This window comes from Bison bison, unplaced genomic scaffold (assembly GCF_000754665.1).
Source record: "Bison bison bison isolate TAMUID 2011002044 unplaced genomic scaffold, Bison_UMD1.0 scf7180017864304, whole genome shotgun sequence".
Lineage (NCBI taxonomy): Eukaryota > Metazoa > Chordata > Mammalia > Artiodactyla > Bovidae > Bison > Bison bison.
Window position 1 is genome coordinate 15,694,295 of NW_011494876.1, and position 13,497 is coordinate 15,707,791.

Below are 13,497 nucleotides of genomic sequence, written 5' to 3' on the forward strand. Positions count from 1 at the left end.
AGAGTTATGTCATTCTCATTGACATAAGGGGAGAATATGGTCAAAGAAGGGAAAAAGTGAAGTGTAATGAGCCATGCTGAATGGAACAAAGCTGATGAGAGGGCATTAGGCTATGAAAGAGGAAGAGTTCTCATGCAATACTAGTATGCCCTGGCAGAGCCTTCTTTTAAGATTCTGGGTACATCGCAATCACAGTGTTAAGCACAGGCAGTGGGTATGTAAAAATCAAATTATATCACTAAGCTTCTTTCTCCCACTTCACAGATGGAGGAACTAAGACATCACAATGAAAACAACTTTCCCAAGGAAATATGACGACAAGAAGAATTCTACCCATTTCATATTCCCCCCCAAAACTATCAAGCAGGGTTCAGTTAAAGACCCAGATGATAGTCCTATGTGGCAAGCTAAATACATCTAGGTGTTTCAAACATAAGGTAAGTACAGATTTCAATTCACCAGCTCAAACTATAATGCAGCTAGGAACTCGAGTACGGAACTCCAATTTGTAAAGAACAATGATGAATGCAGAAGACCCCTACAATCAACCGGTCTCTTCTCCCCAGCGGCCCTCTTGCAAAAGTAGCACATGCAGGCAGGACCTGACTGCCACAGGACTTGCCATTGGTAGTCTTCACCCGAGGTCTGGGTACAAGTACTGACCTAAAATTCCTGTGCCAGGAAGTTCCTTGAGATCACAGACAGGCAAGGATCGTTTTTTTGCATCTGGATCCCAAGCTCAGTCACACTCTGAAGGGAAGAACTCCAGACCTGTCATTTTTTTCCACCTACTGTCTTTGGAAAATGATCCAATGACAACTGAATGCGTTTCTAAAATACACTCTGTGCCCATTAAATTTACTAGAGAAACTTCCTCAGCCTCTTTTAAAGTTTCTCTTGGTTGGAATGTGGAATGCTCTAAGTATAGATTTCTGGTACCTTTCCAAAGTTTGATCATTTGAAGCCCTCCCTCCCAACTCATGAAAAATATATCCTTTCAGCATCATTTGACCGAAGTATAAAGCAACCTGGTTGGCCTCCATGCATCCGATGGCATCTTCCAAGAGTGAAAACTCCACGCAGACATAGCCATAGTCGTAACCTGGGGACAGCATTTAAATACAGACGGGAGTGGTGTTAGTGCCTTGAAAACACAAAAGACACACTTAAATCCCCTGTTTCCGAACCCCTTAAACACAAGCCCTCCCAATGGCCCCTCCCTCCCAAGCAGAAAAAAGTACTGCTACCCCAAACAGAAAAAAAGTACTGAAGGAAAAGTCTGGATGTTTCTGGATTTAGAGAGTCATTCCAAAATGGCCTTTTCTATTAACCAAGAAGATCCTCTGCCCTCTTTAGCACTGATGATCTGGTGAGGGTATCCCAGAATTGGGTAATCCCACAGAAAGTTCAAAGGGGGACCCGAAACATTGTAACCACAGGCTGAGTCTTCTGGAAAAACAAAGTCAATAAGAATAGGAAAGTATCTGGAAAAAAAAACAATGTATCCCAAAACAGGAAGGAGAAGCAATTATCCAAAAGCTATGCTAATAGTCACCACTTTTCAAGCAGAAACCACCTTCAAAGACTGAAGTGCTGACAGACTGAGGCAACTATTCTGTTTGGACACCACAGGAAGCTTCTGGTTGGCAGGGGACAGACCATATCAGGTCGTCTTTTTTTTTTTTTCCTTGTTTCAACTCAAGTCATAAACCAGCTAAAATCTTTATGAAAGGAAGAAGGTGTAAAAGCATAAATAAGTACAAACAGCTGGGTCCAAAATTGTGCTTATGCACAAAGCTCAGGTAGGCTGGGGAGAGACAGGAGTTGTTAGTAATCAATACATGTTAAAGAATCAAACATACCATCAGACTACAAGACTCTTCACCTTTTTCCTGAAAACAGTCATCGTGGACACTCATGACCCATGAAACAGGAAGTCATGGGATTTACAAATTGATACACTCTAATACTAACCCATCCTATAATTTCCTTGATACTGCCACCATATGACTACAATACGCCTGTTAATGCAATGCTCCTCAAATGGCTTCCATACTTCCTCTACTGCCTCACAGGATAAAGAAGCTCATCTTTAGGAGTGACACTGTGCAGATGGAACAGCAAGAAAAAGACGTGATATGTTCAGATGAGAAATAAAACTCAGGGAAAGAGAAACCACGTGAAACCTAGGTCAATTCTGAGCACAAAGTATATATAATAATAGGAAACTGGTATCATTGGATCAAGGTAATAAAGGCCACACACACACACACACACACACAAAGCCAATAAAACTAGGGCAATAGAAAATAGAACTTAAAAACAGGCCAAATTTGGTGAAATGGGTTGGATTCCTTGTCACAAGAAATGAATAGCCTGAAATGTTTTATTATGACAGCAAAGCTGTGACTTTAGGTTTGTTAAATACTTCAAGTTCATTACAAAATGTTACAATGGTGCAATTTGATTCTTGCTTTGCATTTTGGGAAATAACCAGGAAGAAAAGAAAGCTACTAGAAATCTCAGCACCACCATCCATGGACAGAGACTTTCTACCTGTATTTTACAGCTTTGACCAACACAAACTAGAACTCCTAAAATCTCTATTTAAACTTACCACAACAAAATCAGTTTCCTCTGATTAGTAACTATTTGAATAAATGAAACTAAGTTAAAAAGAAACAGTATATGCATTTGTCTATATCCTATTCTAATAGCAGAAATTGTTTTGTTATGTAATTCCTTTCAAGTGGACTTTCTTAAATTCAGTGACCATCTCACACATAAAACACTGCTTTTTATAAAGGGCTCTGAATGTTCTTGGGAAACACTGCAGAATAGAAGCAACTAAGGTGCGTTTTCTCATGAAGTTATCTACTGTAAACATTCAAATGCATGTCCACAATCAGAAAGGGGCAGCCGTGGAACAAGCATTCTCTCAAGTGTGTTGATTACCTCAACAGAACATTATCAAAAGAGTATCCACGTGTGTGGAAAGCAAACCCTCTTCATAGCTACCAAAATGAAAAACACAGAGAACTGACACCAAATTGGTCTAGTCCTGAGTCTCCTTTCTGTTCTTAAAAAAGTAACTACAGTGGCCCAGAGGAGCACACAGAATCTGTGTATAGAAAAAGAAAGGGTTCATGACAACACAGTTTGCTCAAGGACAGACTTTGATAATAATGTCACTGGAAGGAAAAGATAGTCTAGAGGAGACATAAGGGATATCTAATAGCACCTCTATACAATCCTGAGATACTCCATGTTGACAATGTACTTTAGATATAGTATTAAATTCACAAGTCCAACACTCAAATTCCTCTGCCTGAAACTTTGGCTGTTAGACAAAAACAGAAATTTAGTTTAGGGAATTTCCTGGTAGTCCAGTGGTTAAGATTCAGCACTCTTACTGCTAGGATCTGGGTTCAATCCCAGGTCAGAGAACCAAGATTCTGTAAGCAGTGTAGCACAGTCAAAAGAGAAAGAAGAAAAAATATTTAATACTTAAAATTTTAAAAATAAACAAATAAAAACTTAAAAGTACCCAATCTTGATCCAAGTCACTTTGTGTGTCCAAGACTCATAGTTGTACTAGAGGATTTTCATAAACTGCCAAAACCTGTGATGATACCAAGTAATACACACTCAGCCCTTCTTGGTACAAAGCTGTATTCTAAACATTTTACATATATAGTTAATCCTCACAAGACTATCATATACCATAAAGATTATTAACTTCATTTTACCCATCAAGGGGAAGCAGTCAAAGAAAGAATAAGTAATTTGCTCAAAATCATCTCAATGGTAAGCAGCAATACAAAGTTTCAAACCCTGGCAGTCCAGACTGAAACGAGTGCTATTAATCACTGCACTGTATTAAGTTAACCTGACTTCTAAACTCTACGGAGCCCAATTACAGAAAGGATCCCACAAGTCTGAGCACAGATAAGACTATGCCTATGGTTAAGAAATACTAAAATTTGAGCACAACAGATATTCTGAAATGTCTGTGGCAGAACCATTATTGTAAGTGGGCCCGAGTGTGCAAGTTACAAGGCATTCACTCTCTTGAATTGAATATAATGGCTATCAAAATTCTTTTGAAAAGACAAAAAACCCAAAAGTCCTGTTGTGAATGATGATTATAAAAATTACAATGTAAGATACTTGATCTAGTATGTTGAAATATAGTATTTTAAGAACTTTAAAAATGAAACCAATTATATATTATAAACTGTGTACAGAAAAAAGGACTGGAATTAAATACAATGAAGTTGCATCTAACTCAGAGGTTAGAGACCAAAGTCTGCATAGGAGATGAAAACCAAGCTCTGCTGATAAACTCGAACACCTGAAGGTGAAGAACATACCATCTCTCAATATAGGTTAAGTCCAGCACTGACAGTTTTTCCTCCAGCGTAGTAAGAGATCACTTTTCTTTTGGCTGCCACCAGATGAAGAGGTTGGCTTGCGTGTAAGGTCCATAATGTATGAAAAGCATATCACTTTAAATGACAGAATCACAGCCAGAACAGTGAATGCTCACACTCAGAGGAAACTGGAGAGACCACTTGAAGCCACAGCCAGGTCACACCCCCACCTCTCATGCTCACTCCATGAGAGGGAAGATGGGGTCTGTGTGGGGCAAGGGAGAGGGGTTGAGCAAGCACAGGTGAATATACACAAATTTGAAAATAATGTAATGTGACACAACTGTACATGAAAATGTTTGCAGTGGTTGTATTGTTATATTGAGATAATTGGGATTTTTTTTTTCTTTAGTTTACAAATGTAATTTTACAATTCACAGAAAAGTTCTAGTAGACAAAGATGACGCTCTACTTGGAGACCTAACTGTTCTGAAGACCACCAACCAATCTTACATTCAGAATTGCTAGGAACCATCTGGAATCATCAAGATGGTAAACTCAGTGTTAACAACCCCACAGACAGATTCTGACTTAGAAAGAGTAATAAAGTCTCTATCATCTTTTCCTCCTCAGTCACATGCTGGGAAGAAATTTGGTGGGCTGGTGGGTTTTTGTGGCTTATTTAGATGACTATTAAAAAGCATATCTTACTCCATTTTCTAACCTAAATGTATATATTTCTCATAGAAATGTAAATGCTTCTTAGATTTTTTTTCAATGCTGAGACGGATGAGAACAAAGCAAAGGAAAGAAATCTATAAAGGTAACATTAAATTTTCAGTTCTTTCCATCTTCATTAACCATGTGATTGCCTGTTACCCCAAAAAGTATCTGTGATAAAAGCTAACAGGTGCTTAGGGGAAAGCGAGATACAGAAAACAAAGCCCTGATAAGTAATATCCAAACCCAGAATTAATTCTTTAGTCTCTGCCCCTAGAAAAGTTGACTCAGTGATGCTAGCAAACATAGCTCTTGACCATTCAAGACAACTCTTAGTCTAAACCAAGCCCAACTTTCCTAATACTTATACACCAAGATTTTGAATTATGCAAATGAGATGAGCAGCCCTATATTCAAACTGATCTAGAAAAACCCAACTAAACATTAACAAGTCCAGTTGAATTGCCCATTAGGAGAGTACTGGTTGACTAGGAAGCAGCCCAGAATGTACATAACAACTATGAAATGTAAAAGAGAATCAAGATTTTAAAGAACATAGGCAGAGGGGGAAAGAAATTTTTAAAATGTTATCTGGTATCTTTGAGGAAAAAGAAAACACAGGGATTTCCCCCTGTAAACAAGGAGTATTCTTTCTGTGGAAATGAAGCATTATGAATATAAAAAGCAACATGAAAAATCTTAATAGAAATTGAAGAGGACTTAGTTTTATTGGTCTGTCTTTCCTAATTCCACTCTACTGGGAATACAGGTATTTAGAAGAAAAGTAAAATATTATCAGGTTAGAGATGTTACTAAGCCAAACAAAACTGATCCAGATGTCTGAACTCCCATCAAAGCAAGTAATGTGACAGAGAAGGCTTACATGAACATTTCCAACAGGTACTTTGCTCTCCGTTAAAATCTCAGATTTATTTGAGTATGTACCTGCAGCTTTCATTAGGAAAATATCTAATGTATATGTCAAACTACAATCTGGGAAGAATGAAACTGGCCCACATGAAATCCATCACTTTGACATCTTAAAGCACTTTCAATTCTCTCCCCTTCAACCATGCATATAAGGAGTGTTGGTTTATAATAAAACACATAAAACAAGGGAGATATGCACTGATGATCACTTGCTAAATTTTTGAAAACTGCATATGGTTCAGTATTTTATCTAGCTTTCCATATACACCAACTGGTTATTTTTGATATATACATATTTTTTTTTGGTTTGTATCTTCAAGTAGTTTTCAAAATCCAAAATCAATCTTAGGGTCACTTCATCCTGATGATGGTTCTGCGGGCCCAGCTTGACAGTTCTTAGAAAATTATCACCTTTATTCAACTCACTTCAATTCCACTGACATTAACAATACTATGTGAGTACAAAGGAGGGCGTGCCCTGGCCCTCAGAGAGCTGAGTCTAATGGAGGAGTTATGACAAGTAGATAAGCATAGATCATCTCAAAATGCTACCTAAGTCAAAAAAGGGAACATCTATTCTTTTTTTTTTAAACTATAATTGACAAACAACATTATGTTACTTTTGGGATACAACATGATGATCTGATGTATGCATATACTGCAAAAAGATTTCAGTAAGTTTAGTCAACATTCATCAACACACATAGTTACAATTTTTTTTTTTTCTTGTAATGGGAACTTTAAAAATCAACTCTTATATTGTAAAGTAATTAGCCTCCAATTAAAATAAATAAATTAAAAAAAAGATCAACTCTTAAGCAACCTTCAAATACACAATAAGGTACAGTTAACTATAGTCACAACCCTGTATGTTAGATCCCCAGGAATTTCTTTTTATCTGGCAATAACTACTCTTTATAGAGCCAATGATCTAGTTCAAATTTTGTTCACTTCAAAACAAACAAAAAAACCTACAGAGTAACCATCAGGAATAGGAATAAGATCTGCTCATGCCACTACCACTGCCACCACCCCCCTCCCCAAGATTAGGACACTCTAACCTACCCCCGCTCCAAGCTAAGGACACTCTAACCTGGCAGGAATGGCAAAAGGATCACCCGAGTGAAGCAGCATCAATGCTGAAGCAAACTGCCCATGCAGAGATGATTCCAGACTAAGTGCGGAGGGTCTTTTCACCTGGCAGGCAATGGCACTCATCAATGCCACATTACTTGTAATGAGTATCATCCCCGAAGCACACACAAGAAAGTAATTTATATAGTTCTGTACATAAGCAGGAAACTATAGCTAATTCACCATTCGCTCTCAGGCAAGACATTTTTCTGGGCCTGGGTTATCTCATATGCCAGGTACCAACGGTGGTTAACTCTTTTCTAGGGTGGTTTCAGGGATGCATGAGATAATGCATGTTAGTACTCCTGTGCTTCTATTACAAAGCACTATTAGGGACTTACCTGGTAGCTCAGCTGGTAAAGAATCCGCCTGCAATGCAGGAGACCCCGGTTCAATCCCTGGGTTGGGAAGATCCCCTGAAGAAGGGATAAGCTACCCACTCCAGTTTTCTTGGGCTTCCCTGGTGGCTCAGACAGTAACAAATCCGTCTGCAATGCATGAGACCTGGGTTCGATCCCTGGTTGGGAAGATGCCCTGTGGAAGGAACAGCTACCCACTCCAGTATTCTGCCCTGGAGAATTCCATGGACAGAGGAGCCTGGCAGTCCATGGGGTCGCAAACAGTAGGGCACGACTGAGCAACTTTCACTACTCACTATTAGGGACTAAAGATGAGACAGTTGTCCCTGTTGGTGCTCAGTCACTAAGCTGTGTCCAACTCTTTGCAACTCCATGGACTGCAGCACGTCAGGCTTCCCTGTCCTTCACTATCTCCCAAAGTTTGCTCAAATTCATGTCCACTGAGTCGGTGATATTATCTAACCATCCCATCCTCTTGCCACCCTCTTCTCCTTTTGCCTTCAATCTTTCCCAGCATCAGGGTCTTTTCCAATGAGTTGGCTCTTCCCATCAGGTGGCCAAAATACTGAAGCTTCAGCAACAGTCCTTCCAATGAACATTCAGGGTTGATTTCAGCTGCCTCTGTGTTGCTGCTAAAATTTTAAAGGGGTGAATTTCCTCACTGACATCCAGTGTATACTAAAAACATATCTGATTTTCCCACAGGTACAATGGTATTTTTATTTTGACTGGGAAGGAAAAATATGGCCCCCACTGCCTTGGTCCTAGTACAAAAAGGACAATTCACCAATGTCCCAAGGGGCTCTGGGAACATTCCACAAAGATAATGTCTTCCTAGCTGGAAGCTGTTCAGGATGACAGCAGATCACACTAGCCCAGCCACTCACCTATTCCAAAGTGAACTAGTTATCTACAGAAGTTATTAGACAACTGGCATGCTATGACACTCATGCTGACCAGAACACGAGCCTAGGTCATCTCTGACCTATAATAGAGAACTAATGCCCAACTAAAGGCAGCAGGTACCAGCCAGAGGTAGCTGTAGAATTTCCATCTGTGGTATCATAGAAAGATACTGGTCTTTGTTCCAGTTTCCTAACACAGAGCTCCTAAAACTCTGGGAATTTCCTGAGTGTAAGAGTGATGAGTCTTTTGTCTTAATGAGATGACTCTTGGTGGGCTCCTAGATAGCTTCAGGATGGCAACCGGTCAATAGAAAACCAAGACTTCATTAGAAGCGTGGAACTTTCAGCCTCATTCCCTAACTTCCAGGGAATGGAAAAGGGAGTGGTAATTGGGTCAATCACCAATGGCAAATGAGTTAATCAATAATGTCTACATAATGGAACTGCCTAAAAACCTCTAAATCATAAGATTTGGAAAGCTTCCAGGTTGGTGAATGTATCTAAATTATAGGAGGGTGGTACACCCCAACTTCATGGGACAGAGGCTCTTACTCTTGGAACCCTTCCAGACCAAAGTATCTATCTATCTCTTCACCTGCTCCTTTATAATAAACTGATTATTAATCTGAGTCTTGTGAGCCATTCTAGTCAATTATCAAACCTGAAGAGGGTGTTGGATTATGGGAACCTCCAACAGAAGTATGGGTAACCTGTGATTGGTATCTGAAGGCACAGCTGTGGGACTGAGGCCTTAAACCTGGAGTCTGATGTCAACTCTGGGTACTTAGTGTTGGAACTGGATTGAGTTATAGTTATCCACTTAGTGCCAGAACTGATTGATGTTAGGGCTTCCCTGGTAGCTCAGTTGGTAAAGAATCCACCTGCAATGCAGAAGACCCTGGTTCGATTCCTGGGTCAGGAAGATACGCTGCAGAAGCAATAGTCTACCCACGCCAGTCTTCCTGGGCTTCCCTTGTGGATCAGCTGGTAAAGAATCTGCCTGCAATGCAGCAGACGTGGGTTTGATCTCTAGGTTGGGAAGATCTCTCGGAGAAGGGAAAGGTTACCCACTCCAGTATTCTGGCCTGGAGAATTCCACGGGCTGTATAGTCCATGGGGTCGCAAAGAGTCGGACACAACTGAACGCCTTTCACATAGGAGGAGGAAATAAAATCTCTCATCATCTCTCTGCCTGTATGACACAGAGGCATACACTGATTTCTGCTGACATCATTCCAGAACACGTTAAGACCTCCATTTCTCAATTCACATGAGGTTTGTCCCCTATGTCAAGTTCAACTGCAAATACCACTGTAATCAGCTAACTTACTGGCAGCACTTGTCCTCCATGCACCCGTTGCAAAATATGAGACTACTCTTAGTTAAGGTTTACCAAAGCTTTTCATCAGATTTGCTTGTACACTGTCAAACATATTTATTGTCTGATAAACCAGGTGAGCATGTTCTAGGACTTGATATTGATCTGAAAGCTAAAATGAAAATTTTTAATTTTCTAACAAATATAGAAGTACTTATACAAACGGAACAGAAAACTTGACTCCCTCAACATAACACCACTGCATAGTTTTAGAAACTAAAGTCAAGTCCGTCAGAATTTCTGATAAAAATTTCTTGAGAGGATCTACTCATTCAGAATATTACTTCCAGAGTTAGCACTAATACTTTCAGGTTGAAGAAACACATCACAAACTGAACTAACACTTTCAGGCTGAAGAAACACATCACAAATATTATTTAACCTCTAATTCACACATAACCTCACACATTGCTGCCAGGAATTTTTGTAGCTTGAAGTGTGAGATAAGATAACATTAGGACTATTGTAAAGTAATTAGCCTCCAATTACAATAAATAAATTTATATATTTTTAAAAAAGATAACAGGACTAATGTTTTTTTCTTTGATTTGGAGAAAAGCAATCGCAGAAAATAATGTGACATAAATTCAATTGCAAGGTTATCAGGAAAAACCTAATGAAGCTTAAGCTTCACTCATTAAGCAATGATTTTCCTACCCTGTCACCATCACTCAGGTACATTTCATTCATTTTTTAAAATGTTATCTAAACAAGGTCCTAAAGGTCCTACTGAATAGCACAGGGGACTATATTCAATATATGATAAACCATAATGGAAAAGAATATTAAAAAAAGAATGGCTATGTGTATAACTTTACACATTTGTCACTTTGCTGGAAAGCAGGTTGGCACAACATTGTAAATCCATTATTACTTCAATTAAAATAAATTTTTAAAAAATGAGGGCAGGAGGAGAAGGGGGCAACAGAGGATGAGATGGCTGGATGGCACCAATGACTCAACGGACATTCGATTGAGCAAACTCTGGGAGGTAGTGAAAGACAGGGAAGCCTGCTGTGCTGCAGTCCATGAGGAGGCAAAGAGTCAGACACAACCTAGCGACTGAACAACAACAAAGTACTCCAGATCATTTTAAAACTCCCTGAAGGCACAGCAGCCCTTTCTTAGTAAGAAATAGAGACATTTCTCCCATACCAAAATTGGAACAACCAAGGCCTCCAAGGTCTCCAAACTTAAAGGCCTCCAAAGGTCTCCTGTACAGAAAACAGCTCCTCTCTGGGAATTTACAAATTCTTACAACTCAACTACATTTTTAGAGGTTGAAAATATTCTTTTTTAAAAAATATGCATTGGAATGGAGGTATAACGAGACTTCCAGAGAACACACAAAAAAGTCAGGTCTATTTGTACACATTTTTCTCTATTTCTTGTCTGATCATTTCCTATAATACTCATGAAAAGTTGATTAATTTCATTTCTCTGACACTCAGAGGATGTCTCTTTATTTGATCTCTCTGACCAGTCATTACCGTCAAGCATTCACCGAGCTGAATAAGGATGTTCTCTTACATAACCATAGCCACAGTACTACCAACTTCAGTGAATTTAACACTGATTCACCACTAATACAATCAATATACAAAACAGTTCCATCATGCCCGTCAATTCACTCAAGCTTCCATCTTACAGTCAACTCCTCCCCCAATACCTTGGCACCACTATTTTCTATTCTTGTCATTTTTCTTTTCTAGAACGTCATATAAATAGGATCATACAGTATGGAGTCTTTTTTTTTTTTTTTGGAGTCTTTTTTAAAATTATGATCAAATACACAAAACATAAAGTGTACAATTCAGTGACATTAAGTACATTCACCATGTTATGCAACCACCACCACTATCTAGTTCCAGAAGAACATTTTCATCACCCCCAAAAGGAAATCCCATATCCATTAAGCAGTCACTCCCCATTTCCCTCTTCTCCAGCCCCTGACAACCACCAAACTACCCAATCCACCTTCTGTCTCTATGGATAGGGCTATTCTGGATATTTCACATGAATGGAAGCAGACAATACTGTGGTCTTTTGCGCCTCACTTCTTTCACTGAGCATAAAGTTTTCAAGGGTCATCCAGGTTGTAGCATGTATCAGTACTTTGTTTCTTTTTACTGCAGTATATAGCCTTTTGAGCCCAGTTTCACTTAACACAATGTCTCTGAGATCCACCCATCTTGCTTTGTGCATGCAATACCTGCATGCATAGTATCATCATTTTTACTGCTGAGTAGTATTCCATAGTATGTATATACCAGAGTTTGTTTGCCCAGTCACCAAAAGACATTTCATTGTTGATACTTCCCGAGAAATGTAATAATATAAGTCAAGGTATTTTACAATTAATAGGGCTACTATTGTATCTGCACTTGGCAACAGAAAAATTCAAATGTATGCAACAGGTATAGGTTCATTATCCATTATCTGAAATTCCAAAATCTAAATATCTCCTAAGTGTCAAGTTTTTCAGTAAATTTTCTGTGAAGTCACTTGGAGATACATCTTGACCTATACTATAGTCTCTTTATAGTCTTTCTTAAGTCTTCTTAGTGAGAATATTCATTTTCTACAGAAATAGTTTATCTTATACACATTCCACTGGGGGATATAATTCACATATAAGCTATTGGACCACATTACCTTTCTATAATCAGAAAAATTCATAAATTCATCTGACCCCACAGATTTGGATAAAAGTTGTGGCCCTGTACTTACACAGTTCTAAATGAGACAAAAATTAAGCTGATAACTACTGGAGTCAGTGAAGAGGCATTAAGCTTTTCTCTGTTACAGACTAGCTCCCTAATACATCAACTACAAGGATGAACATTACCCCACAACCCCACTCTTATGAACAACATCCAACCTACATGGTCTTTGCAGGTTATCCTAACCTAAAAACTTGATGGCTGTTTATAAAAGACACCATTTCTACGGAAATTCAGACATACTTTTTGAACAGGTAAATGTTAAAGTTCTCAGAACATCTGACTGTCTCAAGATATGTTCTTCAGCACTCAGGAAGAGTGCACTGCTGTAAAACCTAAAGTAACCTGTAGTGCCATGGGGTCTCCTCACTTGAAAGGAGACCACAGGGGCTCTCCAAATACATTATTCCATATACATCGCATTATTCATTCCATGTATACTGGGAACTCATCTGGGCTAGGCAGAGAGTCAAGAACTGGGGAAACAGGAGGGAACAAGTCAAACAAGGCTCCTACTGTCACGAAGCTAACTCTCCAATGAGAGGAATAAAACACACAAAACCACTGAGAAAAATATCTAACTGATAACTCCTACGATGACAAAAATACGATATAAAATGACTGAGGAATGATTTTAGATTGGATGGTGACTCAAGGCCTCTGAGAGTTGAAACTGAAGCCAAGAACTAAACCCCCAAAGAAAATGAGAATCAGAGAGAAGAGCAGTGCAAAGGCTGTGACAAAGCAATAAGTCCATATGGTCAAGGATGAGAGAAGGCTCAGGATGGCTAGAGCATGGTTAAGAAAGGTAAAGAGTGTATGTAATGAGGTCAGACAAAAAGCCAAGGGCAGGCTCATGCAGGACTGTATTAAGTCAGAACAAGAAGTTGGGAGTTTCTTCCAATTGAGATGGAAAGGTGTTAAAGGGTTTTAGGGAGAGGAATAACACAACATGACTGATAATTTCAAAAGCTT

At 39.0% G+C, this 13,497-nt stretch overlaps 1 protein-coding gene across 5 annotated transcripts in view; it reads right to left on the minus strand.

The window, feature by feature from the left end:
• The window catches only part of RBM6 (RNA binding motif protein 6), an 89,839-nt gene that overhangs the window by 50,352 nt on the left and 25,990 nt on the right, over positions 1 to 13,497 (minus strand). For 3 of the 5 annotated variants that reach the window (XM_010851836.1, XM_010851838.1, XM_010851839.1), the window contains one exon: positions 1,029 to 1,102. The exons of 1 other annotated variant lie outside the window; for it this stretch is intronic. In XM_010851836.1, coding sequence (XP_010850138.1) covers positions 1,029 to 1,102 — 74 coding nt within the window. Of the gene's footprint in view, positions 1 to 1,028; positions 7,561 to 13,497 lie in introns of those variants that run through there. One more of the 5 variants, XM_010851840.1, reaches the window with a different exon arrangement.